This window comes from Melospiza melodia, chromosome 29 (assembly GCF_035770615.1).
Source record: "Melospiza melodia melodia isolate bMelMel2 chromosome 29, bMelMel2.pri, whole genome shotgun sequence".
Classification (NCBI taxonomy): Eukaryota; Metazoa; Chordata; class Aves; order Passeriformes; family Passerellidae; genus Melospiza; species Melospiza melodia.
This window is the reverse complement of record NC_086222.1, coordinates 3,445,584-3,472,393: the sequence shown is the minus strand read 5'-3', so window position 1 is coordinate 3,472,393 and position 26,810 is coordinate 3,445,584. Positions and strand designations below refer to the sequence as shown.

The following is a 26,810-nucleotide window of genomic DNA, read 5'->3' as shown; positions in this document are numbered from 1 at the left end:
CTGGATGTGGCAAGGCTGCTTGAAACCCATTTCAAATGCCTGGATTATAAAAATGTCACTTGTAGATGTGGCAAGGCATCTTAAAATCCATTTAAAAATCTCTGGATTATAAAAATTACACTCCTGGATGTGGCAAGGCTGCTTAAAACCCATTTTAAATGCCTGGATTATAAAAATGACACGTGTGGATGTGGCAAGGATGTGGCAAGGCGGTTTGAGAACCCATTTTAAATCCTTGGATTGAAAAATGTCACTCGTGGATGTGGGAAGGCATCCTAAAATCCATTTTTAAAATCTCCGGATTATAAAAATTACACTCCTGGATGTGGCAAGGCAGCTTGAAAACCCATTTTAAATGCCTGGATTAAAATAAAAGTCACTTTTGTGGCACTGTGGCAGATCCTCCTTTGGAGCTGCTCAGAATTTGGTGTGGACTGTTACAGTCAAAATAAACTGAATTGAATAAGATAATTATTTATTTTAAAATCAGTGTGTGCTTGAATGAAGTGGACAAAATTAATTATAAACCAATGGTGTGTTTTATTCCTCATTTATTAGGATCTATTTCCATGAAATTTCAGGGGGAATTTGGTTGATAAATCTGTGATTTTTGCGGTCATCATCATGAATCAATTTTACTGGAAAACAGAGCTGCAGGTCGTGAATTTAAAACAGAATTGAAAGGAAAAAAAAGAAATAAAATTGGGCTGAAAGAAAAAAAGAATAAAATGAAAACTTAGATTAAGAAAGATGTGTGGGAAAAGTGAGTTTGGTTTGAAAGTTGTGGCTTCAATTCCAGAGCTGAGAGTGAAATAATTCCGGGGAAAATCTGAATTCCGAGGGAAAATCCCATCCCGGAGAGCAGGAATTGGGAGGATTTTGTGCCATCTGCCGTCAAGTGAGCGAATTTCAGCCTCAGGAAAAAATAAAAATGCAGCTCAAAGCTCCACCACGCTCCGGAGGAAACGTGAAACAGGAAGGGTGCTCGGCACTTCCTATTTAATAAACTTTATTAAATCACCTGCGAGATGTTTTTTTCTGAATTCTGAGAGTTCCGTTTAATGTGAGAAGCAAATTCAAACGCCGTGGTTGTTCGAAGAGTTGGCAGCGCTCAAAAAAATGAGATTAAAAACAACCACCCGCCCCTAAAATAAAAAAAATACAGATGTCACAGGTAATCACAGCTGGTTTTGGCAATACAATTATTGGGGTTTTTAAACAGCAAACTTCTTCTTCTTTTTTTCTTTTTTTTCCTCTCAAATAAATACAACTAAATAAAAACCAAAATCCGTAATAAACAGAATGATACAACGAGGTGAAAATGAAACAAAAATAAAACCGAAAGGAAAAGGGGATGTTGGCAACAACGAGTCTGAAGAGATGAAAGTTGAGGAAATACAGAAATAAGGAGAAATAACGCAGGAACTGGCTGAGAGTTGAGAAAACACAGAAATAATGAGAAATAACGCAGGAACTGGCTGAGAGTTGAGAAAATACAGAAATAATGAGAAATAATGCAGGAACTGGCTGAGAGCTGAGGAAATACAGAAATAATGAGGAATAACGCAGGAACTGGCTGAGAGTTGAGAAAATACAGAAATAATGAGGAATAATGCAGGAACTGGCTGAGAGCTGAGGAAATACAGAAATAATGAGAAATAACGCAGGAACTGGCTGAGTATTTTCTGTTGTGGGTGATGAGGGGTCCCTGGGGATGAATTTGAGGAAGTGGGGGGCAGCAAGAAGTGATTTTGCAGCCGGGCTGTTAATTAACAGCCGCTGTTAATTGCATTTCTTCTGTTCAGTGACTCCATCCCTCCTACCTGTGACTTCCTCTGCGCCTCTTTTGAAAGAAATTAAACCAACCCACAAACCCAAGGAATTATTTGGGGATAAAATTCACCAAATTTACCTTTATCTCTTTGAATTCACCAGGATTTCACAGCAGAAGAGGCCCCTGGCCCCTGTCTGAAACTGTGAAAAGGGAAACACCAAATTTTTACTGAAATTACCACGGTCTGCATCCTCATTTTGCATAAACAAGCAAAGCTCTGTTGACTTAAATCTCAATTTAATTTTTTTTTTTTTTTGTTTTCCTAAGCCATACATTGCAAATTATAAAAATTAACTTTATTCTTGGCAGGCTTGCAGCTTTTTTTTTTTTTTTTTTTATTCCTTAATTGTGGAGAGAAGGAAAAAGCTGGGAATTGATGTTAGAATAAAAGCTGGGATCTGATGCAGCTCACAGTGAAGGGAAAGATTTTGGAGTGCTGAAATTTAATGTTGTGGGACAAACCACAGGAGTGACATTAAATCCACATTAATCAGCATTAAATCCACATTAATCAGCATTAAATCCTCATTAATGGGGTGAAAATGCAGCAGCAATCTTTTTGTCTTCTCAACTCTCAATTATAAATTTAAAAGGAACATTTTTTCTCTTTTTTTCCACCCAAAAAGCTCTTTCAACACCGCTCAACACAAAACCCCCAAGAAAACTCAAAATGCTGAAGAAAATAAGATTTTTCTCCCTGACACCTAATTCAAGACAAGACCAAAATTGTCAAAATATTTCCCCAACATCCAAAAATATATATATATATTTTAAAGAAGAGTATTTTAACATCTACCTCCTCAACCAGAACACCTTTTTTATTTATTTCTATATTTTTTATTTATTTCTGTATCAAAGAGCAGCTGACACCACTCAAATTGTACATCCAGCTTTTGCTCCCTCTCTGTTTAATGCTCCTAAAAATCTCCTTTTAATATCACTCAACTCCAGCAGGATATGAGATAAATAAATATTAAAACGCAGCAATATTTCCTGCCCCAAATTTTTACACAAAAAAAAAAATAAAAAATCTGGAGAATTCACACGCCTCAACAACTAAATTTTTTGTCTTTTTTTTTTGGTGTGATTGTCAAATATTTAATTTAATTTGTTTTTTTTTTTTTTTTTGCATGGAGGACAACAAGCCAGAAATGCTCTTCAGAATGTCTGTACACAGCAAAAAAAATAATTGAAATGACAATTAAAAACGAACCTGACAGCGATCAAACCACACAGGAGCAGGTTGGGGTTTTTATTTTCCCCGCCCTGAATTTTCTCCCTGACTTTTCAGTTCCATCCCTGCTGTGATAAAGCTCTTATCAGTGGCCTAAGGGGTGTCACACAGTCCTAAAAGTAGAAATAATGGGATTTTTATCCTGTGGATTGTGGGAATAGCTGGGACCATGGCCAGGATGGGCTCAAAACTGAGCTCAGCCCCTCTGGGTTTGCTCCAGCCCAATTTTCTCCTTTTTTTGGGGTTTTTTTCCATTCCAATTTTCTCCTTTTTTTGGTTATTTTTTTCCATTCCAATTTTCTCCTTTTTTTGGGGGTTTGTTCCATCCCAGTTGTTTCTCGTCTCTTGGAGTTTGCTCCCTCCCATTTTTTTCTCCTCTTTTGGGGTTTTCTCATCCCAATTTTTTCTCCTCCTTTGGGGTTTTCTCCATCCCAAATTTCTTCTCTTTTGGGATTTGCTCCATCCATTTTTTTTTCTCATCCTCTGGGTTTTTTTTCCATCCCAATTTTCTCCTCTTTTGGGGTTTGTTCCATCCCAGTTGTTTCTCGTCTCGTGGAGTTTGCTCCCTCCCAATTTTCTCCTCTTTTGGGGTTTGCTCCATCCCAATTTTTTCTCCTTTTTTTTGGGGTTATTTCCATCCCAATTTTCTCCTCTTTTTGAGGTTTTCTCCCTCCCAATTTTCTGCTCTTTTGGCGTTTGCTCCATCCCAATTTCTGCCTGTTTTGGGTTTTGTTCCATCCCAGTTGTTTCTCGTCTTTTTGGGGTTTGCTCACTCCCAATTTTCTCTTTTTGGGGTTTGCTCCCTCCCAATTATTTCTGTACAAAAATCCCAATATAAAAGGGGAAAAAAACCCTTTTATAAAGGGTTTTTATAAAGGGCTTTTATAAAGCCTTCTGAAGGGAATTTAACAGCACAAACCTGTGGACACAGGTGGATTTCAATAATCAAAATAAAGGACTGAAAACCCAAATCTGAACCTCCTAAATCCCTCAGATTTGGTTGGAAAAGGCTTCTTTTATTTCCACTTCAAAGAAATCCCTCCCAGCTTTTGTTGTGCTGACTTTTGATGCCCAAACTCCACCTGTAACAGATGTGGAAATTTGGAACTTCCCTCTGAGCCAGAATTTTCCTGGATATCAACAAATCTCTTATTTTCCTTCATATCAACCAAATCTCTGCACAATATCCAGCACATTTTGAGCACTCCCATCTTTGCTCAGAGGAACCGCCTGCAGAGGCAGCCCTGGACTCTTTTCCAGCTTTGGGGAAGGATTTTTTTGATTTTTTGATTTTTCTGGGAGGTGCTGAGGGTTTGGGGGTTGTGCTGACTTTTGATGCTTAAACCTCACCTGTAACCGATGTGAAATTTGAAATTCAGAATTTTTCACATACAGAATTTTCCTGAATATCAGCCCATCTCTTATTTTCTTTAATATCAACCACTCTCTTATTTTCGTGAATATCAACCAATCTCTTATTTTCCTGAATATCAACCGATCTCTTATTTTCCTTAATATCAACCAATTTCTGCACAAATCCAGCACATTTTCAGCACTCAGAGGAGAGGAATATCCTGGTGCAGCCTGCAGAGACAACCCTGGACTCATTCCCAGCCTTGGGGGAGGATTTTTTTTTTTTGAATTTTTTGATTTTCCTGCGAGGTGCTGAGGCTTTGGGGGCTGGGAGTGGAGCAAGCACGAGGTGCTGAACAAGGCTGCAAAAACAGCAGTGACAAAACAACCCCAGCATCCTGCCTGCCACATCCTCATTGTCCCCACAGCGAAAGTGTCACCAGAGCTCCTTCAAGGTGAGGAAACCAACCCCGAGCTGTGCAAGAGCACTCCAGCTGTATTTTAATTTATTTTTTTTTCCCCCTCAACTCAGCCCGTTTTGTTGTAAAGGAGCCGATTCGCAGCCCATTTAAATTAAAAAAAGACTTTTTTGCAGGGCTGCGGCCCCGTGTGGGATGCGCGGGACAGGCGAGGAGGGTTTTTTCCTGCTGGCGATAAAACACAAGGAGGAAGGTGATGAAGAGGAGGAAGAAGAGGCATTGTCCAGCTGGGCAGGGCTGTCCTTGCCGGTGCTCCTACTCCTGCAGGAGCGTTTCTCTCCAGTTAAAGCCCCCGGTGGGTCCATGGGTGAGAGGGAGGATGGGGGGGTCCGTGAGCTGCCACACGCCGGTGTCCCCCAGCTCTTCACAGGAGCAGAAGCCCAGGTAGGGAATCTGTGAGGAGAGAGGTGGGAATTTCAGGAGAACAGCAGGAATTGAGCTGGGTAATCCCAAGGGATCCATACTGTGATAAATAGGTATGATTTGTGCTGATAGAAATTGAAACAGTAATCACTATTGATACAGTAATTAATATTTGAGAATAATAAAACAGTTAATAGCTAAAAGTTGTAATGCCAAAGAAGAGAGGGAAAGGAGGGGCTCCACCCACCCCCTGTGGGATCTCAGCACATCAGGACTGATGTGCAGAGTCACCAAGACCACCCTTGGGGGGCTCGGACTCCTGGAATGTTTCCAGAAGTGTCTGGTGGCTGGACTTTGATCCTGCACGGGAGACGACCCCTGTATGAGGATGGGAGGATCTCACTGGGATAAATGGTGAAGGGATGGGTTAATTAGAGTGTGAGACACAGGGTTTGGGATTTCTGTACAGGGGGGTCTAGAGAAGCAAGATGGAGGAATTGGGGCGTGTCCTGTCCTTCTTCTTCTTCTTCTTCTTGGCCTCCATCTTCTGTGGTGATGTTGGCACTTTGGGATTGGTTCTTACTAAAAGTGCACTGGTCAATAAAGGGTGAAAGGTATTGGGGAAAATAGGTAAATATCTTATACGTAGTTTTGGGTATAAAGATAAGTGACCGCCCCGGGGGCTCTCAGTGTGCTCATGGCTGGTGTGCTGTGCAGACCTCTGTCGGGCCGAGAGAAAATCTTGTAGATAAAAACTAATAAACACTGAAGACCGAGAAAAAACCTGAAGCCTCTTTTCGTCCTTTGGAGTGCGGGCTGCCCAAGGCCACCCCGAGCCTTTCCAGGCCATCAGAAACAGCCGAGACAGCGACAACCCCCCATTCTCAGCAGATGTTCTCAAAGACCACAGGAAAGAAGCTGAAGATACAGTTGCTAAAAATGACCAAGAACCTGGTTGGGTCCAAGAAAATGCTAATTGTAAGGGACTTATTGCTTTGATATGTAGATGCAGTGACACGTTAGCCTTGGCTTGCATTGTACTGGCTTGGTGCGCATGTGTAACCCAAAGGGGAATTAAAGGACAACGAAGAAGACTACAGAGCCTTCATCAGCAACGACCCCCAAAGACTTGTGCGACCACCAAACCGAGTGGTGGTGTCGCAGACATTTCTTCACAGAAATCCTTTCTTTCGGATTTCTGTGTCTTCTGGAGGCCAGAGGCCTCAGAAGGGAAGGTAAACAATTATTGTCAGATGCTGTGGAATGTAACAGGGGTCTCTTGATTGGCTCATTTTCTATGTTTATAATTAAGGGCCAATCACCAGTGCAAGCCAGGGGACTGAGACCTCGGGCAAAACTTTGTTATGGATTCTTTCTATCTATTCTAGCTGGCTTAGCAGCTCTGCAAACCTCTCTCTATATTCTATTTAGCATAGTTATAACGTATTCTATATAATATATAATAAATCAGCCTTCTGATCAAGAAACAAGATTCACCGTCTCTCTCTCACCAGCAGCGACCCACTCAGGCGCGGTAATATGGTGGCACATGCGTAGTAAAAGTAGTGAAGAAAGTAGAAACAGAAAAGTGACAAACTGAAAATAGGAGGAGATGGCATTGACACATGGCATCTAAGAAGTGATTTTCACTTGGCAAGCTTGTACGTGAGGTGGCAAGGGTCATTGAAAACCCTGCCCTCCGCACCCCGTGGTTATTTTTGCTTATGCGCTATTATTTGAACCAAATTATCCCTTGTTTATATATTTTCTAAACTATTTCATTAAAATTGTTACTACTTTTAATATTATTTAGGTTTTTTTTAATGATGAAATAATGAAGCAAACATAACAATACCCATCCCAGGGGTGAGACCCTGCAGGGCCACTCCAGGATTTCACCCTTCTTTGCTCTCTTCCCCTCTCCCAAAGTCCATTTTCAGATGGCGATTGACAGGCTGCGCACCACAAAAAAAACCAAAAAAAACCAGATTATACCCTTGGAATGTGGGTTTAAAAATGTAGTTTTGAATGGAACGTAGCTTTAAAAATGTAGCTTTAAGAATGTAGTTTTAAAAATGTAGATCTAAGAAGGTAGTTTTAAGAATGTAGGTTTGAATGCAATGTAGTCTTAAGAATGTGGCTTTAAAAATGTAGTTTTGAATGGAATGTAGTTTCAAAAATGTAGTTTTAAGAATGTAGGTTTAAAAATGTAGGTTTAAGAATGTAGGTTTAAGAATGTAGGTTTAAGAATGTAGTTTTGAATGGAATGTAGTTTCAAAAATGTAGGTTTAAAAAGGTAGTTTTGAATGAAACGTAGCTTTAAGAATGTAGGTTTAAGAATGTAGGTTTAAGAATGTAGTTTTGAATGGAATGTAGTTTCAAAAATGTAGGTTTGAGAATGTAGTTTCGAATGAAATGCAGTTTTAAAAGTGTATGTTGAAGAATGTAGTTTTGAAAGGAATGTAGTTTTAAGAATGAAGTTTTAAAAATGTAGTGTTGAATGGAATGTAGTTTTGAAAATGTTGTTCTAAAAATGTAGTTTTGAATGGAATTGTAGTTTCAAGAATGTAGTTACGAATGAAATGTAGTTTTAAAAATGTAGTTTTAAAAAGGTAGTTTGGAATGAAATGTAGCTTTAAGAACCTAAGTTTAAGAATGTACTTTTAAGAATGTAGGTTTGAATGAAATGTAGGTTTAAGAATGTGGTTTTGAATGGGATGTAGGTTTAAATGGGATGTAGTTTTGAATGGGATGTAGGTTTAAATGGGATGTAGGTTTAAACAGGGACCAGCTCAAAGCAAGTGTGGTCCCAAACCAGCACAGCTTTGGGGGAAATGTGGATGTTCCTGAAGCTCAGGAACATTTTTGTTCCTGTTTTGTTTGAACTTTGGGGGGATGTGGATGTTCCTGCAGCTCAGGTGGGCATCTGACCCCACAAACCCAAAAGGCTCCCTGCAAACCCTTCTCAGGAGGGTTCCTGACCCTACAAAGCACAAACTGTCCCTGCACACCCATCTCAGGAGGGTCCCTGACCCCACACTCTGCCCCAGCCTCTCAAACCCTTCTCCCTCACCCTCCTGACTCCTGAAATGAGTCCATCTCAGACCAAGCCCTGCTCCAGCAGATCTCCACTTGGTTTCGTCCCTGCTGGCCCTCACCTTTCGGACCATCTGTACAAAATCCTTGGAGTTCTGGGGGGACAGCCCCTGGAGCTGGCAGGTGCAGGCCTCCAGGGAGGAGGCATGAGCCACGATCAGGATGTTATTTCCTGAAATAAAATGAGAAACACTGTTGGGGAAGGTGAAACAGGAAAGCCTTATCAATATCACTGCCTGGCAAAAGATTCTGAGAATACGGAAACTATAAGCGAGATGGAAATGAAAGCAAACTTTGAGATCCCTCAGTTACTGAACAACTGGAAAACAATGGTGTGGCTGCTGAAGGTGATCCCCTTTTGATGGAACAACACCCTCTGCTTGCAGACAGGCCCAAGGGCCAGAGCAGACCCTGCCAGCTTAGCAGAAGGGCCCAAAGAGGAGATTTTAGTGTTTAAAATGTAACACAGGATGGCAATGTAATGATTCTTACAGGCTGTATGTAAATGCTGTAGGATTTGTGTATTGTACTAGATTGGTTAGTGAGGATTAGAATGTCCAAAACAGAAGATAATTTATTGTATTGGAACGGGAACCTTTCTCTCTTTTCCTCACTCTCTCATCCTTTTTACCACTCTCTTTACCTCTCTCTCCCTCTTTGGGGCTGCTCTGAGCTGTGGCTGGCAGCTCCCAGCAGGGCCCTGCGCCCAGGCCCTTTGCAATAAACCCCAAATTCCCAGCCCTGGCTGCAGAGATCTCCCATCTCTTTCTGTCCCCACAGTCCTACCCCTGTCACTCCTACAAAACACAGCCTGAGGAGGGACCAAAGCCAGGTTTAGGGGCTGGTGCCCCAGATCAAGCAGCCTTTTAAAACACTTTATCCTACAACAACACATCAAGCTGTGAATTGTCGCTGTCGCATTTTCTGAAAAATCCCTTTTGCCCGGGATTTCTCTCCTAGGAAGCTGAGAAGCCTCAGAGAAAAAGGAAAACAATAATTATCTGATTTGCTTCTCCTGTGTTTTGCTGCTTTGGAATGTGTTTGGAGATTGTTTTATTGGTTTCATGGGAATTGTTTTGACTCTTTGGCCAATCAGGGCCAAGCTGTGTAGGGACTCTGGAAAGAGTCACGAATTTGCATTATTATCTTTTTAGCCTTTTGTCTGTATCCTTTCTGTATTCTTTAGTATAATATAATAAATATAATATAATAAATATAATATAATAAATATAATATAATAAATATAATATAATATAATATAATATAATATAATATAATATAATATAATATAATATAATATAATATAATATAAATATCAGCCTTCTGAGAACACAGAGTCACATTCATCATTCCTCCCTGCCACGGGGCACCCCACAAATACAAGAGTGAATGAAGGGGAAAATGAGATTTGTTAACATGTTTACAGCATTTCTCAATTTTCAGGGTAGTGTTTAACTCATTCCTACTTGGTTTGAAAATGTTTTCTGGAGAAAACAAGAATTCCAGTGAGGTTTCAGCTGTGTTGGGAAGCAGATGCTTTTTGCCTACGCAAAAATTAATTCCTGTTACAACAAACACTTTAATTTCACTTGCGGGCTTTGCACAGTGGCAGCTCCGCATTTCCATTTCTGAGATCCTTCACAAGCAATGCCCCACTGTGCTTTTGAATTTTTGCGTGCAAACCATTAAAATCAAAGCTTAGAATGCAGAGTCAGGTCAGCGAGAGGAAATCTGTGAAAACGACAGAATTTAGGGATTCTCAGAATCGACAATAACAGTTAGAGGTTTTTTAAAAAAATCAATGTTGTGTTTGGAGAAATGTTCTAAGGTTTTTATGGAAATATAAGTTGGAGGAGGGGCTCGGATAGGGGAGGGAAAATGTCCCATTTAGTAGTGGGAACACACAGCAGAGGGCAAATAATTCATTTATTCCCTTGGGAATAAATTCCCACCATTCCAATGGGATCCCTAAAATAATTCTGCTGTTTAACTTTCTGGCCTTGACATGTAAAGTGATGTATCTGGAAAAGAATTCATTTATTCCCTTGGGAATAAATTCCTATCACTCCAGTGGGTAAGCATCCCTAAAATAATTCCATTTTTTAACTTTCTGGACCTCTCTTGTAAGGCGATATATCTGAAAATTAATTCATTTACTCCCTTGGGAATAAATTCCCATCATTGCAATGGGATCCCTAAAATAATTCTGCTGTTTAACTTTATGGCCCTCTCTTGTAGGGTGATGTATCTAAAAAACAATTCATTTATTCCGTTGGGAATAAATTCCTATCATTCCAATGGGTCAGGATTCCTAAAATAATTCTGCTATTTGACTTTATGGACCTCTCTTGCAAGGTGATGTATCTGGAAAATAATTCATTTATTCCCTTGGGAATAAATTCGTATCACTTCAATGATTCAGGATCTCTAAAATAATTCTGCCATTTGACTTTCTGGCCCTCTCTTAAGGTGATGTATCTGCAAAATAATTCCAAAGGGAATAAGTGAATTCTCTTGGGAATTTCCATTTATTCCCTTGGGAATAAATTCCTATCATTCCAATGAGTCGGGATCCCTAAAATAATTCTGCCATTTGACTTTCTGGCCCTCTCCTGTAAGAGGAGTTTATCTGAAATTATAGCTCAGGACTTTCCAATGGTTCTGGGAGAGAGGATGGGAGATTCAGGGCTGGGAATTTATCCTCTAAGAGAGAAATAATTCAGGAATATTGGAATTGCCACCCCCTCTGCAGCACTCACTCACCTTTGCCTTTACATTCACTGATGATTTCCTTCGTCACTTGGTAGCTTCTGCTGATGTAGGAGTCGTAAGACTCAGAAACCACCAACTTGCTGACAGGAATATGAGGTCTGAGGGGAGAGAAACAGAGCCAGGGAATTGTCAAAATAAAGAATTCTAACTGACTGCAAGGTCTGGGAGGAGAGAAACACAGCCAGGGAATGGCAAAAATAAAGAATTCTAACTGACTGCAAGGTCTGGGAGGAGAGAAACACAGCCAGGGAATGGCAAAAATAAAGAATTCTAACTGACTGCAAGGACTGGGAGGAGAAAAACACAGCCAGGGAATGGTAAAAATAAAGAATTCTAACCCTAACCCTCTGTGATCAGGAGGAAGTGCCAGTGATGTGGGAAATTTGGTTGATAATAAGGCAAAATTTATTTTATACGTATCTATTTTATATAGAATTATATTTATATAATTTATATATAAATATATAAAAATAATATCTATGATATAATATATTTATCTTTGAATTTCTTATATATTATATAATCTCAGGTACGTGTATATATTCTACATATATTGTATAGAATTTTCAGGTCATATATATATTAAATATATATTTAACATATAATATATATATTTATAAATATTATTTAATATATATACATATACATATGTATATACATATATAAATTTATATATAATTTATATATATTTATATATAATTTTCAGGTCATATAGACATATATATATATAAAAAATATATGTATATTTTATATATTATTTAGTATACCTACATACATATATATACACACATATATATTTAGACACATACATGTATATATACATCTATAAATAAATAATAATAATACTATATATATATATATATATATATATATATATATATATATATATATATATATATATATATATATATATATAAAATTTCCAGGTCATATATATTATATGTATATTTATATCTATTATTTAACATATCTATGTACACATATATATATACATATACATATGTATATAAAAATTAAAAATATATAAAAATATATAAAAATATATAAAAATATATAAAAATATATAAAAATATATAATTTTCAGGTCATGTTCAGCACAGCAGGCCGGAGCCTGCTCTGAGTTTCTCTGGACACCCTCAGCAGCTCTCCCAGCCTGTGGTGACATTCACCCTGAGCAGGTTTGGGTGCTGGATGCCCAGAGCAGGTTTGGGTGCTGGGTGCCCAGAACAGGTTTAGGTGCTGGGTGCCCTGACCAGGTTTGGGTGCTGGGTGCCCAGAGCAGGTTGGGGTGCTGGGTGCCCAGAGCAGGTTTGGGTGCTGGGTGCCCTGAGCAGCCCCAGTCTGTGCAGGTTTGGGTGCTGGTGCCCCGAGAGCCCCAGTTTGTGCAGGTTTGGGTGCTGGGTGCCCCGAGCAGGTTTGGGTGCTGGGTGCCCCGAGCAGGTTTGGGTGCTGGGTGCCCAGAACAGGTTTGGGTGCTGGGTGCCCAGAGCAGGTTTAGGTGCTGGGTGCCCCAAGAGCCCCAGTCTGTGCAAGTTTGGGTGCTGGTGCCCCGAGCAGCCCCAGTTTGAGCAGGTTTGGGTGCTGGTGCCCCGAGAGCCCCAGTTTGTGCAGGTTTGGGTGCTGGGTGCCCCGAGCATGTTTGGGTGCTGGTGCCCCGAGCAGGTTTGGGTGCTGGGTGCCCAGAACAGGTTTGGGTGCTGGTGCCCCGAGCAGGTTTGGGTGCTGGGTGCCCAGAACAGGTTTGGGCGCTGGGTGCCCAGAACAGGTTTAGGTGCTGGGTGCCGGGAGAGCCCCAGTTTGTGCAGGTTTGGGTGCTGGGTGCCCTGAGCAGCCCCAGTTTGAGCAGGTTTGGGTGCTCGGTGCCCCGAGCAGCCCCAGTCTGTGCAGGTTTGGGTGCTGGTGCCCCGAGCAGCCCCAGTTTGAGCAGGTTTGGGTGCTGGTGCCCCGATAGCCCCAGTTTGAGCAGGTTTGGGTGCTCGGTGCCCCGAGCAGCCCCAGTTTGAGCAGGTTTGGGTGCTGATGCCCAGAGCAGGTTTGGGTGCTGGGTGCCCAGAGCAGGTTTGGGTGCTGGGTGCCCCGAGTCGCCCTGCCCTCGGTACCTGTAGGTTGTGTCCACGCTGAGCGTGGCTGCAGCCAGGTCTGCGGGCGGGATCCAGGCGGGCAGCGAGCTCCCCGACACCCACTTGGTCCACTCGAACAGGCCGGGCTCCACGCGGATCTTCAGGCTGTTCTCCTGCTGCATGCCTGCGACACACGGACGGGGGGCACACAGCGCAGGGGAGGAACAGAGCAGCTTTATTGCTTCAGGTATTTATTCATTAAAAAATAAATTTAATTTGAGTTATTATTAAAGAAATAAAATTAATTAAATTTATGTCATGTATATGGTTCACTCAAACAAGCCGGGCTCTACCCAGATTTTCAGGTTGTTCGCCTGTTGCATACCTGGAAAACAGGGAGATGAGGCCAGGTAGCAGTGAGAAAGAAGAGAGAAGATTTAATGCTTCAGGTATCTGTTAATTTATTGGTTTTCTATGGGAAATTAAGTATTACTATTCCTATTTTCCTATTGTTAAGCATTGCTTATTCCCGTTCTCTATAGGAAATTAGGTATTAAAAAAAAATTAAATTATTTAATGTATGCCCTACAACTGATTTGTAAATAATCAAATAATTATTGAAACAAAAAATATTAATTATAAAAATAAAAAATAATTAATTTAATGTATTCCCTACAATTGTATACAATGTATTCTAGGGAATGTCAAACTCTGGCTGGCAGCTGGTGCAATTAGAAAAGGGCTCCTTATAGATTGTGCTGATAGAAAATATATTGCTATGGAAATAATGATTGCCATTCACTTAATAGATAATAGTAATTAATTTAATTAGGATAGAATAATAGAATAGAATAATATATATAGCAATAATATTATCTATAATAAAATAGAATATAATAATAGAATAATAGAAGAGAATATATAATAGAATGATTAAATAAAATAATGAATAAATGTAATAAAAATTTTATTAATCAATAAATTAATAATGACCTATATATTAATAAATAAAATTTAATGAATAAATAATGCATTTAAAGAAATTAAATTTATTTAAGTAATTAAATAAAAATGATATAATAACATACCAATATATGATATAATAATATAAAAATTAATTCAACAATAAAATCAATACTAATTACCACCCCCCATGGACTTAGGCCCGTGTTTTTTCCCTGTTTGTCAGATGTTTTGCAGCACATGAGGACACCCCAGCCCGTCCCTGTGTCCCTCACCTTTCAGGATGTTGTGGGCTGTCTGCACGCAGCGCAGCGAGGGCGAGCTGTAGATGTAGTCTACAATGGTGTTGGTTTCTAGCAAGGCTTCACCTGCAAGACAGTGTCCCCTCAGAGCCTCAGATGCCACCAGCAAAGTGTCCTTGGGCCCGTTCATTGCCACCAGGAAGGTGTGCCCCCAAATCCCTTTAATTCTCCACAAAATGTGTCCTTGGACCCCGTTAATGCCACCAGCAAAGTGTCCTTGGACCCGTTCATTGCCACCAGCAAAGTGTCCTTGGGCCCATTCATTGCCATCAGGAAAGTGTGCACCCAAATCCCTTTAATTCCCCACAAAATGTGTCCTTGGACCCCTTTAATGCCACCAGCAAAGTGTCCTTGGACGCCTTTAATGCCACCAGCAAAGTGTCCTTGGACCCCTTTAATGTCACAAATTGTGTGTCCTTGGACCCCATTAGCAAAGTGTGTCCTTGAACCCCTCAATGCCACCAACAAAGTGTCCTTGGACCTCTCCAAAGCCACCAGCAAAGTGTCCTCACACCCCTTGAGTGCCTCCAGGAAAGGGTGTGCACAGACCTCTCCAAAGCCACCAGCAAAGTGTCCTTGGAGCTCTTAATGCCACCCAAAGTTGTCCTTGTCTCCTGAGTGCCACCAGCAAAATGACACTGAGGGGACAAGGAGCTCTTCCTTGGAGCTCTTCCTTGGAGGTCTTCAATGCCACCCAAAGTGTGTCCTTGTCCCCCAAATGCCACCAGCAAAGTGTCCTTGGAGCTGTTAATGCCACCCAGTGTGTCCTTGTCCTCTGAGTGCCACCAGTAAAGTGTCCTTGGAACTCTTAATGCCACCCAAAGTGTGTCCTTGTCCCTGAATGCCACCAGCAAAGTGTCCTTGGAGCTGTTAATGCCACCCAGTGTGTCCTTGTGCCCTGAATGCCACCAATTTAAAATGTGTTTAAAATGTAACGCTTTGTAAAGTGTCCTTGGAGCTCTTAGTGCCACCCAAAGTGTGTCTTTGTCCCCCAAATGACACCAGCAAAGTGTCCTTGGAGCTCTTAATGCCACCCAAAGTGTGTCCTTGTCCCTGAATGCCACCAGCAAAGTGCTGTGACACTCACAGGGTCCCTTCTGTCCCTGCTGCCGTGTGGAGCCTGAGCATCCTCCTGCTGCCCTGTGATTTATTTGTGCTCAAACAAGGCAGGATAATTTTAGCTGCCCCAGTTTGGCTGTGCCCAGCAAGGAGTGCTGGAAGGATTTGAGTTGGAAATGCTCAGAGCTGCGTGTTTGAGGGCTGGGCTCTCCCATCACAGCTCCCAAGATGTGCTGCTTCACCGACAAAGGATTTTATCTGTGCACAAAGCAGCAGGCTCAGGGACGAGGATGGGGAGGGTGGGAGAGCGCTGGAAATGATTGGTGACGTTATAAAGCCAGGCAGGCTGATAAAAGGATGCTGGTGTGGCAAACTGGGGGGAAAAAAGCAGATTTTGGAGGAGGTGACAGCCACACTGCTGCAGTGCCCCACAAGGTGGATAATAACAAAATTTTCCCAGTGCATTCATCCTTTGATGGCTCTGATTCCCCCCCGTCCCACATTTCTGCTTTGCCTTCTCAGCTGCAGCAGCTGAGGGAGATGAGGTTTCCTTTGGAAGAGGAAAATTGCTGGGGAAGGTGAAGGGACTTTGAAAAGCTCCTTGAAAGATTTAAATCCTGTTAGCTCAGGGCATCCAATGCATTTTTCCTGCCTTGAACGTTTCCATTCTCTGATGGGGTGAAGATAATGGGAGGAAGTGGGAGGAAGAAAACAAACCTTCCTGGGCAAGGTCTTCATGGAACCAGGGAATGGTTTGGGTTGGAAAAAACCAAAAACCCCCTGGGCAGCGACACTTTTCACCACCCCAGGTTGCTCCAAACCCTGTCCAACATGACCTTGGACACTTCCATGGATGGACAACCTGTGCCACACTCATGGGGAACAATTCCTTTAAATCCTTGAAAGATTTAAATCCCGTTAGCTCAGGGCATCCAATCCATTTTTTCCTGCCTTGAACATTTCCTTTCTCTGATGGGGGGAAGATAAAGGGAGGAAGTGGGAGGAAGATAACAAAGTTTCCTGAGCAAGGTCTTCATGGAACCATGGCATTATTTGGGTTGGAAAAACCAAAAACCCCCTGGCCAGGAACAATTTTCTCCACTCCAAGTTGCTCCAAACCCTGTCCAACCTGGCCTTGAATACTTCCACGAATGAGCCACGCTCATGGGAACAATTCCTTTAAATCCTTGAAAGATTTAAATCCCATTAGCTCAGGGCATCCAATCCATTTTTTATTTCCTTGAACATTTCCTTTCTCTGATGGAGGGAAGATAATGGGAGGAAGTGGAAGATAATGAAGTTTCCTGGGCAAGATCTTCATGGAACCATGGAATGGTTTGGGTTGGAAAAACCAAAAACCCCCTGGGCAGGGACACTTTTCACCACTCCAAGTTGCTCCAAACCCTGTCCAACCCGGCCTTGGACACTTCCATGAATGGGCCACACTCATGGGAACAATTCCTTCCCCAAAATCCCCCCCAAAATCCCCCCAGTCCAGCTGCAAGCTTTGCCTGCTGAGCAGCACTTACCCACGAGCCTGGCCTGGGTGCAGCCCAGCACGGTGATGGGAGCATCCTTTTCATAATCCCTGAAACCACCACTCCTCTGAGGTAAGTTGTGAGGCATGTTCAGGTTGCTGCGCATGTACCTGCCTGCAGGGAGAGGTGCCGAGCTGCAATTATTCCCCCAGACAAAAGCAGGAACATCAACACCTGATTTTCTCCTCTCCCACCACCTCAGCTGTGCTGTCCTGCCTAAGCCTGGCTCATGATCAGGTTTTTTTTCCCCATATAAATTTACAGGGATCGCACAAAATTAAATTAAACACCTCTCACCAGCTCAAAATCGGCACAGAATGTTGCTAAGGTTCTCAAATTTATTTATTTTTTTAGGACTGATTTCCCCAAGGGAATGTCATTTCTATCCCACAACAAACATTCCACTTTTACAGGAGGTTGGAATATCAGAGTTTAGAAAGAAGGGAGTTGTGAAATCATCCTTTCACCACAAGGTTTTGAATAGAGGAATCTTTTAGGACAGATTTGTGATCAGCTCTAAGGCCAACACAGCCTGAAGTTATAATTTATTCACTAGTCTGAAACCAGAGCATAACATTTGGTTTAAAACACCAGTTTATACCCCAGAAACCACTCTGAGCAGTGTTCTTTTCATTTAACAACAAGTGAATGGCTCCATTTCATGAGAGCCAGCAGTACAAAATTTTTCTTTGATGGCAGCAAATGTTTTCATTGAACACAGACTGCCAACACCATGACTGCATTTTCTCTGTGGTGACGGAACTGTAATCACTCCTGTGATATATTCCCGAATATTGCCAAATGGAGCATTCCCTCCTTGCTGCTGCTGGCTGCACAAAAATCAAAATTTTTTCTTAAAACCCACAGCTTCTACCAGACAGTGGCCACTTGTTCCTCCATGAAATCCTGGGATACCCCCCAGATAACAATAAAGGTGAATAACAAAGGGCAGAACACCTCAAAGTTCCAGCAGCAAAGGCTCCACTTTCATGTTACAGCATATTTTATATTCAATTTTCCAAGTTATTGTGTTTTATTCTAAATTGGCTAGAATAAAACTAACTAAATCCTTAGAAGAAATTCTAACTCTCTGCCACTCAATTCATTGGTTAGAAGGCGCCTGTGTGTGTATGTGCTAAGACTCTATCTTTACACAGGTGTTTACACGTTTTCTTTGTGGATTTCTTCATTTTCACAGATTCAAACTGCCTTTTGACAAGAACATTGTTATGTGAACTCATTCTCATGGTTCTTTTCCGTGGGAACGTAACAGGCTACCTGTTAATTGAGCTGAAATAGAAAGGCCTGATTTTATAATGTGGGAGAGTTTTACAGTGACTTCTGTGACCCAGAGAGGAGTTTGATAGGAGGATCCATATTTGATAAGAGGATGCATATTTGATAAGAGGATCCATGTTTGATAGGAGGATCCACTTTTACCCCGGAAAGAATTCTCTACCAAGGTTATTGACACAGAAACCAAGAAAAAAGAAGGATAAATAAGAGAAGCCTGCAACTCTTTATTCCATAAGCACTTTGTTTGTCTTGTCACCAATAAGTAAACTGAAGAGTTTTGTAAGAATGCATAAAAAGCATGCATGCTGTAATAAAAACAGCTTTGAAACCTTCTGAAAACAGTGTAGCTTTGTGTTGTGACCATCTCAACTATGACATTTTAAGGCATTTTTTAAATAAGTTTTTACCCTACATGCGACATGCTGGGCTCACCTTTGGCATCGAAGCACTGGGACAGCCAGTACTTGCCAAACACCACATCCATCCTCTCTCCGTGCCTGCACACGAACAGGCAGCGCTTCTGAGGGCCCGGCTGGCTGCTTATCCTCAGGGGCTGATGTTGGGGAGATGAAACAGGAAAGCCTTATCAATATCATTGTCTGGCACAAGATTTTGAGAGTTTGGAAACTATAAGGGAGATTGAAATGAAAGCAAGCTTTGAGATCCCTCAGTTACTGAACAACTGGAAAACAATGGTGTGGCTCGCTGAAGGTGATCCCCTTTTGGTGGAACAACACCCTCTGCTTGCAGACAGTCCCAAGGGTCAGAGCAGACCCTGCCAGCTCAGCAGAAGGGGCCCAAAGAGAGTTTTTAGGGTTTAAAATGTAACACAGGATGGTAATGTAATGACTCTTATAGGTTGTATGTAAATGCTGTAGGATTTGTGTATTGTACTAGATTGGTTAGTGAGAATCAGAATATTCAACACAGAAGAAGATTTATGGTATTGTAACAGGAACTTCACTCTCTTACCTTCTCGTCCTCTCTCCCCTTATCTTCTCTCAGCCCTGCTCTGAGCTGTGGCTGGCAGCTCCAGCAGGGCCCTGCACTTGGCCCTTTGCAATAACCCACAAGTTCCATGACCAGAAGAAGATTTATCATATTGTAACGGGAACCTCTCTCTCTCATCCTCTTTACCACACTCTTACCTTCTCTCTCTTTGTCTCTCTCTCCCTCTTTGGGGCTGCTCTGAGCTGTGCCTGGCAGCTCCCAGCAGGGCCCTGCACCCAGGCCCTTTGCAATAAACCCCAAGTTCCCAGCCCTGGCTCCAGAGCTCTCTCGTCTCCATCCATCCCAACCCTCCTACCCCCCGATGCTCCTACAGGCTGCAAGGGAATTGATGCCTTCAGTTGGAGCTTTTATATTTTCCACATTCTGCCCTGCATTGGTGTAGAGCTCTGAACTTCAACACATATAAATCGTCACCAAGTTCTCCTCACAGCTCAGCCCCACAGAACAATCCTTGTCCAGCCCCAGAACCAAGGACACCGCTGCAGCTCCAGCCCAAAAAGTGCAAACAACAGAGAACTGAGCAACAAACAACAGAAAACTGAACAACGGAGAGCAAACTGGGAGGCTGGGACTGCAGAACCTGGAGCTGGAACTGGACAACTAATCCCATGTGGAAATCGACCAAAATTTATAAAAGTGTGAAAACTCGTGACCTGCCATCCATCTTGGGTGTAGCCCTGACTGGGCTCTTGTACAGCCCAAGCTGTGTCCTTTAAAAAGTAAATTAATTATATCCTTTTAAAAAAGGCCCATTTTATTCCTCTAACTGTCCAACCTCTCCAAGCATGAAAGTGGCAGCAGGTTTGACTTTCAGCAGAGTGCAGAGACCTCAGAAAACCACAAGATTTGGATTTTTTTTTTTGCTTTGCCCTTGTGCAAACATCCCAGGGAACGCTGCAGGATTTGTTGCCTTGATGCGTTTGTGGGGCTCTTTGGGAATTTATAATCCTGCTACACTTATCTATACATATAATTATTTATCTACACATATAATCATTTATCTATCCATATAATCCTGGTGCATTGACATTTATTTTATGTGCTATAAAGCTGCTGAGGGGGGCAGAGGAGGGGGTCCTGCCACCCCAGCTGAAGAGGCAGTTTGGGGACAGGGCTGTGTCATTAAAAACTCTGTAACTTGTGCTGCAGGGAATGAAAAGATAAATTTTTTTAGGAAAATCCATTCAGTGGAAGGCTGTCCCTAATGATTTCTGGCTGTGGGTCCCTACCTGCACGTTCTGGCAGATGATGGTGAGAGGCCCAGCGTCCCCTGGCCCTTGGTCTTCCTGCTGCCTTCTCTCCAGAGCTCCATCAGCAAAGGCTTGGAGGGATGGGCAGGATGAGGTGTTCAGGATGGAGTAGGACCTGCCAAAAATAGAAAAACATTGTCTTTGGGAATGGTCTTTGTGCTCTCAGGATGTTTCTGTAGCCTCCAGGAGCCGGTGGTAATTATTGTTGTAATTATTTTATTATTATTATTTGGGGTTTAGTGCTGCTCTGAGAGCACCTTGCCAGGTGATGCACACACGTGAGGAGACAATTCCATCTCCATGGGCCGTTTCCTTAGGAACAATTCACAGAACAATCCCCAAACTTTGCCCTGGGAGATTCTCTCTACCCTGGAATGTCCTCATGGAAAACGCCAGGACCCTCCTGATGACCCCAGGATGCTCACTAACATCACCCGGGGACGTTTCCATGCCACTGACCGTGGATTTGTGATCCCAAATTTGGGAATTAGTGGCTGCAGGGAGTTTACACTCATTTCTAGCGCAAGCTGTGGCTTCAGCAGGAAGCTGGGGCCTCTCCCTGGGCAGTTTTCAGGGTTTCTGTGCCCAAAACAGCTTCTCCCTCTGTTGCTCCTGCAGTTTTCAGTGCTGCCTATTCGCCTTCCTGTTCAGTTTTCAGGGTTTCTGTGCCCAAAACATCTTCTCCCCCTGTTGCTCCTGCAGTTTTCAGTGCTGCCTATTCCCCTTCCTGTTCAGTTTTCAGGGTTTCTGTGCCCAAAACAGCTTCTCCCCCTGTTGCTCCTGCAGTTTTCAGTGCTGCCTATTCCCTTTCCCACCTGTTTGGGAATTTATTTATTCCCCCAGTGGCTCCTGTTGAGGGCACCAAAGGGATTTAACAGAGCCCACTCTCCCTGCAGGGCCCTGCCTAATGATGGTCCCTCTGAACAAAGCTCTCATTCCCACATATTCAAGGACTTTCACCAAAACCCCGGGGACTAAAATGTGACAGGCAATTACAGAAGCTGCCCCGACCCTCTGCTGACTCAGTTACCTCTGCTTAGTCATTAAAAAAATAACATTATCAGGTAATGGATGTGGTCATTTACTTTGACAGAAAGAGTTGCCAGAGCTGGCACTTTTCAGTGCCTTAAATGCAGCAGGAGCTGCTTCCTGATAGCAGCAGTTGGGATAAAATCTCCCAGGGGTGTCACAGCTGGTAAAATAGCCCCGAGTGACTCTGCCAGTGGGACAAAAATAGGTCACCTGCGTGAGTTGTATGATTTAAAGAAGGGAAAAACCCATTGTGATGTTGGTCCTGATCTATTATCTGCTGAATCAGGGTGCAAGGATGACACTGAGCCGCTGGATTATTCCTGAGCTCCCAACAGGGGCTGGCACTGCTGAATTGTTCCCCTCGTTGCCCAAATGCAGGTGGAGCATTGGGGTCAGCACTGATCCATCCTCAGTGACCCCACAACTTGAATATTTGTGTGAACAGAACCTCAGTTCTCACTTAGGACCCATCCCTATTTCTGTGCAAAGTGAATTTCTCCCAGCTGTCAGCCCTTCCTCCCATTCCATCCCTTTCCTGCCTTTGCCCATATGACATTTTTTAAGGACACTGATCTGGAGAATGCCAAGGATTTTTTGGTTACCCCACTTCCCTTTGCCCCCAGGAGCTGCCACACAATTTCTGAGCCTTTCTTTCTGTTTTAATAAAGGCCACAAAGGCTTCACCATCTATTTATAGAGGCAGGATTTGCTGGGAATGGTGCTGAGGCAGAGGCAAACTCTCAGTGGGCTGGAGAAGAGCCACCAGCCTGTCCCCAGTGCTGCTGGAAAACACAAACTGCTGAGGCTGCTCCAGCTGAGTCATCTCCTGAGGACAGCTCATTGTTTGGAGGCTTTTCCTCAAAATTCTGGGATTTTTGGGGAAAAAAATCCATCTCCTGCCTTCCAGATGGTGCCTTGTCTCCCCTGCTCTGGCAGGGATAAATGAGGGGTGAATTAATGATTTCAGGACCAGCATTTTGTTTCATGAATTCCCACCAAAATCAAGAGGCATAACCTTATTTAAAAGATGAGGGCTGCATTCTCACTGAAGCTATTAACAAGATCCTAAAAATCTTCCTAAATATCCTAAAGAATATTCCTGATCCAAAGTCCTTCCCAGCAGGGAACGATGCAGGGGGAAGATGTCTCTTCCCAAATTAACTCTCAGATTTACACCTTGCTGATGGCAGGCCCAGCCAGAGGTGCCTGCACAGCAGTGCCTCCAGCAGCCATCTGCTGCAGCTCCATCAGCCACAAAGAGCTGCTGCAAAAATCTGCGAAATTCACCTTGTCCTCCAGCCCCATGCTAGGGGAGAGCATCTGCTGCTGCTCGGCTGAGATGAGGCTCTGTGTGCCAGCTCCTTCCCCTCAGTGCCCTTCTCAGCATCCCTGCTCGCTGCCCCAGCTGAAATCCCAGCTGCTGCTGATGCCTTAAGTTTGAGTATAATTATATTATATTATATTATATTATATTATATTATATTATATTATATTATATATTTATTATATTATATTATAAGTTTATATTTTCCAGATTCTGAAAAATATAAAACCCACATATATTATATTATATTATATTATATTATATTATATTATATTATATTATATTATATTATATTATATTATATTATATTATATTATATTATATTATATTATATTATATTATATTATATTATATTATATTATATTATATTATATTATATTATATTATATTATATTATATTATATTATATTAATTATATTATATATATTTTATTTATATTATAAGTTTATATTTTCCAGATTCTGAAAAATATAAAACCCACATATTTTCTGGATTTTGCCTTTGTGCGCGACTCTGAACTTCATGTAAAGTGTCAGCAAGCTCTCCTCACAGCTCACAGAACAGTCCTTGAACAATCCTTGAACAATCCAGAACAATCCTTTTCCAGCCCCAAAACCAAGGATTTTTGGGGCTGCAGCTTCAGCCCCCAAAAAATTGCAAACTACAGGGAATGGAGCAACAAACAACAGAAAATTGAACAACAGAGAGCAAACTGGGAGGCTGGGACTGCATCACCTGGAGCTGGAATTGGACAATTAACCCAATATGGAAATGGACCAAAACTTATAAAAGTGTGAAATCTCGTGACTCAGTGTCCATCCTGGGTGTAGGCTTGGCCAGGCTCCTGTACTACCCAAGGTGTATCTTTAAAACCCTTTTAATAAATCCCTATTTTATTCTTTAACTCTGTTCCAGGGACCTCCCAAGCCATCCCTGAGCCCATTTTTCAGCCGTGGAAAGGGCAGGAGCAGCCTGACCTACCCATGGAACACCCAGGTGCCACATTCATCCGCCTTGGTGATGTAGTTCTCGGGCAGCAGCCCCGAGCAGCCAGTGGCCAGGGAAATGCCATAAATCCAGCCCTCGCTCGTGCTGCTCTGCTCCACTGGGGACATGAAAATGAAATCCCCTGGGACCAGCTCCAGCTCGTCGTCGTTCTGGGGGGTGTAGGGGTAGATCACTTGCAGAGTCTGGGGGAGAAAAAGCACAAAATGTTGTTAATGTCACATCAAACGGGCCCCCAGCTGTGTAATAATTAGCACAGACTCCAATAAGTAATAACCTTTATTAACAAAAAACCCATTGGTCTTTTATACATATTTATATATATATTTGCACCTCAACTGAGGTGCACCTCAATCTAGCTGAGGTGTTAGAACATGGGTTGGACTCAATGATCTTAGAGGTCTCTTCCAACCTAAAAATTCTGTGATTCTGTGATATTCTAGTTGGCTACATGTGGAATTGATTGGTGCTTTAGTTAAAACACCATCACCATTGGCTAATTAAGAAACCACTCTTTGGTGAACAAATCCCCATAACACATTCCACATGTGCACAACACCAGGTACAGCAAGTCGAGATAAGAATTCTTTCTCATTCTTTTCTCTGACCTCACAGCCTTTCCCAGGACAAAGCTTGGAAAAGTTGTGTAAAGCTGCTGCAATGCCCCCCTTCAGCAGAGGGGCAATTTTTTGGGGTGATGATTTATTAAAATATGGATATTTATCTAGTACCGATATCCAACTGTATCCAAGTGTGACAGACAAAAACTCTCTAACAGTTTAGAGTTAGAAAGTGTGTGTTTATTGTGGGATAGCTCCCAAATACACACCGCAATTTACAGATGATTACAGAGTCCTTTTATCTGTACAAGTATTGAATACCCAAAATGGAAATACATATTCATAACTTTGGTACATCCCATTCCCAATATGGATATTGATCTGGTACCGATATCCAAAAACTCTCTGACAGTTTAGAGTTAGAAAGTGTGTGTTTATTGTGGGATAGCTCCCAAATACACACTGTGATTTACAGGTGATTCCAGAGCCCTTTTATCTCTACAAACATTGAATACCCAAAATACAAATACATACTCATCACTTTGGTACCCCCTCTCCTATGGTAATTAGTTCCAAAGCCATTAAGCATGTGTAGTTTGTTCCTTGAAATGGGTCGGTGGTCCCTTTCATGGGGAGGGGTCCCAAAATGAGGAAGTCAATGAAGTCTTCCTCGTTCTGACCTCTCTACCTTTTCAATGCAAATCTGACAAATGAACCCTTGGTAGAACTCCCATTCCCATCTTCAATTGGTTTCAGAACAGAGGAGGCCACAATTGTCTTGTGTTCCTAAAAGCTCTTTATCAGTTTCTGTATTCTTCATTATAAACCCAGCTAACCCAACATTGTGTTGCCAAGCAATCAATTATTACTTAGCTACAAACTCTTAACTTCATCAAGGCCTACCCATTGATTTTAATTAACTCCAAATAAAGCTTATCTCTAAATAAAATCCTAGCTCCTCCAAAACCCCTAAATTCCTCCAAGTTTGCGTCTCAGTGGGAGGAGCTGCCGGGCTTTACCTCGTGGTTGACGAAGCGAATGTCGCGGGAGAAGATCGCGGCCACCCAGTCGCAGCCCAGCTTGACGTCGATGCTCTGGGCCAGCTTCTCCAGCGTGGGCAGGTGGCTGCTCTGGAAGTGATAGGCCAGGGTCACGTGGAGCTGCTTCTTGTGGGGCTCCACGTGCACATCTGCAATGGGGAGAGGTGTTGGGAAGGATGAAAGTTTGGCAAGAAAGATATCGACGCTTAGCAGAAAGGTTTTTGACTATAGAACCAGAAGATGGAATAGAAATGAAAGCAAGTTTTGATATAGAAGAAAAGAATTGCTGAGCCAGTCTCACTGGATAACCAGTGAGGCAAAGGGTGTGTTAGTTAGAAGGGGTTTGTATGGCTTAGAGCAAAGGATAACCCCACCCCAAATGAGAAGATGTTTTTACCAAGCAGAAAGAGAGCACAGGCAAACAAGGCAGCAAAGCTGCAAAAAAGGTCTCAGAATTTTCCAGTGCAAGAAAACTGAAAAAAAAACTTCTAGCTTAAACTGTAAAGTACTGACTTTTAGTGATTGGAGAACAGTAACATGAATATGGTAATTACAGCAGTTATGATGGGCTAGAGACAAAAGTTAAGGTATAGATTGGTTCTGCTGTGTTAAAATGCTCAGCAAAGAAAAGTATAGAATGCAATTAACCAAAAGAAAAGTATAAAATGCGTTGTAACCAAAAGAAAAATATATAATGCATTGTAACCAAAAGTATAGAATGCATTGTAACCAAAACCAAAGGGTGTCCAGGCCTGCCTGCAGCTGGAGCTGACAGCTGTGGGCACAGCTCTGTCACCCACAACCCTGGGCTCCTGTAACATCTTGGATGTAATAAACTGCATTTTGGGTACAATAAACTGCATTTTGGGTACAATAAACTGCATTTTGAAGAGCTGCCTGGAGTCCTGCAGAGATGAGGGTTGAAAACCCCTTCGTGCCAGGTTGGTGACTGTGGCCTCTAACAGAGCTGGACGTGCAAAGATGCTCAAGTGGGACAAACCAGAGCTCAGCTGGAAATCTGGGAGTGTGAGGCTGTTGCTGTTGTGTTAGGGACAGCTGAACAAAGCAACACAGACCCCAAGGTCTTCTCAGAAGGCAACAGCAAAGTTTATTAGACATCCCATTCTTTTATAGACTGCTCTGAGAAAGCTGGACCTGGTGGGTCCTCAATCAACACCCCTCACCTCAGTGGCTAATTAGGAACAACACCCCTCTTGTAAACATCAAATGAGTAAACAA

The 26,810-nt window shown here is 42.3% G+C and overlaps 1 protein-coding gene across 1 annotated transcript in view; it reads right to left on the bottom strand.

The window, feature by feature from the left end:
- Positions 1 to 534: 534 nt before the first annotated feature.
- UBASH3B (ubiquitin associated and SH3 domain containing B) overlaps positions 535 to 26,810 on the bottom strand; it is an 87,392-nt gene continuing 61,116 nt past the window's right edge. The window contains exons 5-14 of the mRNA XM_063178485.1: positions 25,551 to 25,720; positions 23,948 to 24,156; positions 20,590 to 20,725; positions 18,782 to 18,902; positions 17,045 to 17,167; positions 14,430 to 14,522; positions 13,231 to 13,375; positions 11,123 to 11,229; positions 8,422 to 8,531; positions 535 to 5,293 (exon numbers count right to left, since the gene is read on the bottom strand). Coding sequence (XP_063034555.1) covers positions 5,156 to 5,293; positions 8,422 to 8,531; positions 11,123 to 11,229; positions 13,231 to 13,375; positions 14,430 to 14,522; positions 17,045 to 17,167; positions 18,782 to 18,902; positions 20,590 to 20,725; positions 23,948 to 24,156; positions 25,551 to 25,720 — 1,352 coding nt within the window. The 3' untranslated portion in view covers positions 535 to 5,155. The remainder of the gene's footprint in view (positions 5,294 to 8,421; positions 8,532 to 11,122; positions 11,230 to 13,230; positions 13,376 to 14,429; positions 14,523 to 17,044; positions 17,168 to 18,781; positions 18,903 to 20,589; positions 20,726 to 23,947; positions 24,157 to 25,550; positions 25,721 to 26,810) is intronic.